The 4,860-nt window shown below is 30.7% G+C and overlaps 1 protein-coding gene across 1 annotated transcript in view; it reads left to right on the forward strand.

The window, feature by feature from the left end:
* LOC110019353 (cytochrome c oxidase subunit 3-like) overlaps positions 1-4,860 on the forward strand; it is a 5,228-nt gene that overhangs the window by 169 nt on the left and 199 nt on the right. Inside the window, exons 2-4 of the mRNA XM_020716991.1 lie at positions 158-238; positions 329-387; positions 4,239-4,410. Coding sequence (XP_020572650.1) covers positions 158-238; positions 329-387; positions 4,239-4,410 — 312 coding nt within the window. The remainder of the gene's footprint in view (positions 1-157; positions 239-328; positions 388-4,238; positions 4,411-4,860) is intronic.

A 4,860-nucleotide genomic window follows, 5' to 3' on the forward strand; every position in this document is an offset into this window, starting at 1 on the left:
TTCTCATTGCTAGGTTACGCAGTAGTACCATATGGACCTGGAATGGCTTTATGAGATTTTAATCTGGGTATACTATACATGTTGGCAGTTTCTTCTCTTGCTACCTATGGAATATTATTAGCAGGATGATCTGCTAATTCTAAGTATGCATTTTTAGGTTCTTTAAGAAGTACTGCACAGCTTATAAGTTATGAATTAATATTAAGTTCTGCTATATTACTTGTTATTCTATTAACAGGTAGTTTAAATCTAACTGTTACCATAGAATCTCAAAGAGCAATATGATTTATTTTACCTTTGCTACCTGTGTTTATTATATTTTTCATAGGTTCTGTAGCAGAAACAAACAGAGCTCCTTTTGATTTAGCAGAAGCAGAATCAGAATTGGTTAGTGGTTTTATGACAGAACACGCAGCAGTTATATTTGTTTTTTTCTTCTTAGCGGAATATGCAAGTATAGTGCTTATATGTATACTTAACAGTATACTGTTTTTAGGTGGTTATTTATTGGATTATAGCTATGTATTATATGCATTTTACCTTATAGATAATGTTTTTATGTTTACTCCTAATCCTGCAAGTATACCAGATTTACTATTTACGTTTACTTCATACCCATTAATAGAGGGTGTGATATATGGTTTAACTATAGGAATAAAATCCTGTATAATGGTTTTTGTTTTTATATGAGTGAGAGCCTCTTTTCCTAGAATACGTTTTGATCAATTAATGTCATTTTCTTGAACTATATTACTTCCAATTGTTATAGCTTTTATAGTTTTAGTTCCTTGTATTATATACAGCTTTGATATTATCCCCGCTAACATCTGTTTATTTTAGAATAAACAGGTGTGTTAATACCTAAAACACAATACATATATATTCTCTATTTAGTTAAATAAAGCTTAATCATTTCAATTAATGATCAGATGAGAAATTACAAAATTATAATCTAATGCTAAATTTATTCGTTTTAAATGAAACTTTTACCAATGGCTTAAACTACGGTTTACTAAGTATTATTGAACTAGTATTATTGAACTTACATCTATAATTTGTGGTATTTCAGTTATTGTAAGCAAAAATCCTATTGTGTCTGTGTTATTTTTAATAGGATTATTTCTTAATATAGCAGGCTACCTAATGATGTTAGGTATAAACTTTATAGGTTTATCTTATCTACTAGTTTATGTAGGAGCTGTATCTATATTATTTCTATTTATACTGATGTTAATTAATGTTAGAGTTTCCGAACTTATAACCGACACTAATAACAGTATACCTTTAGCTTTTATTATAGGTATATTATTTAATATCACTCTTTATAAATTATTGCCTTCAAATGTAACTGCTGGAAGCAACGTATTAGCATATGATATGTTTTATGGTTTTTCTTCTAAATCAGTTGATCAGGTATCAAAAATGAGTTATGCCTCTGATAATGTGTATAATTTTCATAGTAATGACTTATCTTTTGTTACTTCTCATATATGAGATAGTGCTTTAGCAGAATCATCGCACATAACCAGCATTGGTAATGTGATTTATACTAGTTATCCTATATGATTAATATTAACTTCTATCATACTATTATTAGCTATGGTAGGTGCTATAATTATAACAATAAAACAAAAATAAAAAACGCTAATTTTTCTCCTGGTTAGAACATTAATTTTGCAAAGGAATTAGCTCAATTGGTGGAGCAACCGTTTTACACACGGAAGGTTGAGTGTTCGAATCACTTATTCCTTATAAAAGTTTTTTTTTCAGTGTATCTTATGATACTATTTATGAAAAAATTAAAGTAAAATACATTAAACATCAGAATTTTAGAATGAGAATTAGAAAAAGTCACCCTTTATCGAGTTTAGTTGACTCAAGAGAAATTATAACAGGCTTTAGAATTATTGGTTTCTTATCAATATATTTGTGTAGTCTTGCCTCAACGATAAATACGATTTTAGTTAGCCCTATGGGTTACTACGGTTTATCATTTTTCTCTCTTATTATTTTATCTGCTTTTATCTGCGCAGTTATAATAATTAAAAACGAAGAAAAAGCAATTAATGATTGCTCTTTTTTTGATAAGCTTCATATGATAATAGTTAATATTTTAAACATGGATCGTGAGACCAAATATACTATTGCTACTATAGCGTTATTACTATGAGGATTAAGAACAGAAATATTTTATATTATTCCTCTTCGAAATTTAGGCTATATTATATATATTCATATTATTATTGGACTTATTATACCTTCCGTGTTACTATTTAATACTTTGTTTGTCTATATGCGTAGCGGTTCTATTAAAACAGTAACACCTATTACTAGTGTATTATCGAATTTAAATGTAAATAGCTTTGCATTAATACTAATTACATCTGCAGGGTTTAACTTATCATTATGTATAGCAGACAGCGTATTTTATAATGGACTTATCATTAGTAATAAATGTTTTACCTGTTTAAATAATAACCTGTTTAATTTTATAAAATTAGAAGGTTCCACAGACTGGTTTACAATACCTAACTCGAACATTCCGAATCCTATGGACGAAGGAAGTGTTTTAGCAAAACAAGTTGCTATTAATGATATTGGTAATCACTTTAAAAGTGATGATAATAATGATGGTTTGAGTGCAAATATTTAACAACTTTTTGCATAAACACGCAGACCTTTTACAATACTTTTCTAGAAACAATATACCTCATAATGCTCACGCAAATTATAGAGATTCAGCTATAACTTATTTAAATAGCATCGGTATAAGCCCGGCCGATAATAAATTCATTCAAGTTAAAGAAAGTGCTGCGATGGCGGGCTCAACCTTAACTAATATAAGTAATGCTGCAATCGAAGAAACCTTGAGTGAAAGAGTACTGGACTTCTCAGGTCTAGTCTTCACCAATAGTAATTTTTATTGAGATTTAGGTGGTATTAATTCACAGATTTCGTTAGTTAACTCTTCTCCTTCCGTAGAGGCAGAGGTAGATACGCTGATGTGTGAAATAATTAGAAACTATTTCCCCCAAACTTGCAATTATGTTATCTCGCCACAAGGATTAGGTGGTAACAAAGCAGGTATAGTAGATTTCATTATAAGACATCAAAGTTTTGATTTATCTGGTAAAGTAGAGAGATCAGACTTTATTTATGTTGAAGATAAATCAAAAAATGGGGATCATTGATGTGACCTACTTGGGCAAAATTACAAATATTCGGATAATAATCCTGCGGACACTGAAGGACTTATGATTTGCACTAAAGGTGTAAACACTGGTTTTTTTAAGTTTGTACAAGATTACCATTCTACTCATTCTTTTGGGTTAAAAGCTAAACAATTTAACGGTATACTTGGATTTAAATTTTCCCACAATTGTATTAAAATCGTTCACCAAGGAAATCAATGATATGCAAATACTAAATTGTATAGCATAGAAGTACCCCACGACAGAATACAAATACATTGTATGTATAAGTATTTTACTATGTTTAAAAGGGCACCGAACGTAAACCATGATACTTTATCAATATCTAAGTACCAAAGTGATTGTTTGCGGGATCCTAACATTACTAGTGTGGAGGTATGTACTATTGAACATCCAAGTGGATCTAGAACATGATATGTTAATGCAGATGGTACATTTAATTATATATTTAAACATTTGTAGTTAAGCCATATATGTTTGCATAGTATTTGGAAGTAATACACATATAAACAATTGAATGAAATATAAAAATAAATTTACGATGTCTAATTTAAACAGAAGTGCTTTTCAAGGACACCCTTTTCATTTAGTTTCTCCTTCACCTTGACCAATATTTACCTGTATTAGCTTATTAACTTTAACAACATCAGGTGTTTTAACTATGCACGGTTTTTCATCGGCAGGAAGTTGATTACCTGCCGCATTTATACTAGTTTTTTCAAGTATGTTTTTTTGATTTAGAGATGTGATTTCCGAAGGAACTTACTTAGGAAATCATACTTTAGCGGTACAAAGAGGGTTAAATATGGGAGTAGGATTATTTATCGTATCTGAAGCATTATTCTTTTTAGCTATTTTTTGAGCTTATTTTCATAGTGCATTGTCACCCACAGTTGAAGTGGGTGCTCAATGACCTCCAATGGGTATCGAAGCCATCCAAGCTTTTGAATTACCATTTTACTTAACACTGTTATACTACTGGCATCTGGTGTAACTATCACTTATTCTCACCATTCTCTTATACAGGGAAACAGAAACGCGGCTTTAAACGGAGCTATGTTTACTATCTTACTGGCTTTAGTTTTCACTGCATTTCAAGGTGTTGAATACTCCGTATCTTCATTCACCTTATCAGATGGAGCATATGGTTCATGTTTTTACTTTGGAACTGGTTTCCACGGAATACATGTTATTATTGGTACTATTTTCTTAGCTGTGGGATTTTGACGTCTGCTAGCATATCATTTAACTGAAAATCACCATTTAGGTCTAGAATCTGGTATATTATACTGACATTTTGTGGACGTAGTGTGATTATTTTTATTCCTATCGGTTTATTATTGAGGATCTTAATAAGAAATGAAAATGTTACAAGTACTTGAAACCATAAACCAAAGCTTATTCTTGTTTCCTATATTAACACAAGCCCTTTGTGACAACAACTTAAAGCTAGCCTCTAACCTGTTAGAAGGGATTAATCCTTATTTATTGGAATTGTCTGCATTGATAAGTGCTGCAGACAATTCCAATCTAGACAAAGTATTACGTGGATTAGTTGAAACTTCTGGTCTAATGTATGAGTGTCTACGGGATATTAACGGGTTTGCTTGCAATGAAGACCAATTATCAGGAGTAAGATCTATGATAG

Source organism: Phalaenopsis equestris, unplaced genomic scaffold (genome assembly GCF_001263595.1).
Source record: "Phalaenopsis equestris unplaced genomic scaffold, ASM126359v1 Scaffold000002, whole genome shotgun sequence".
NCBI classification, from domain to species: Eukaryota; Viridiplantae; Streptophyta; class Magnoliopsida; order Asparagales; family Orchidaceae; genus Phalaenopsis; species Phalaenopsis equestris.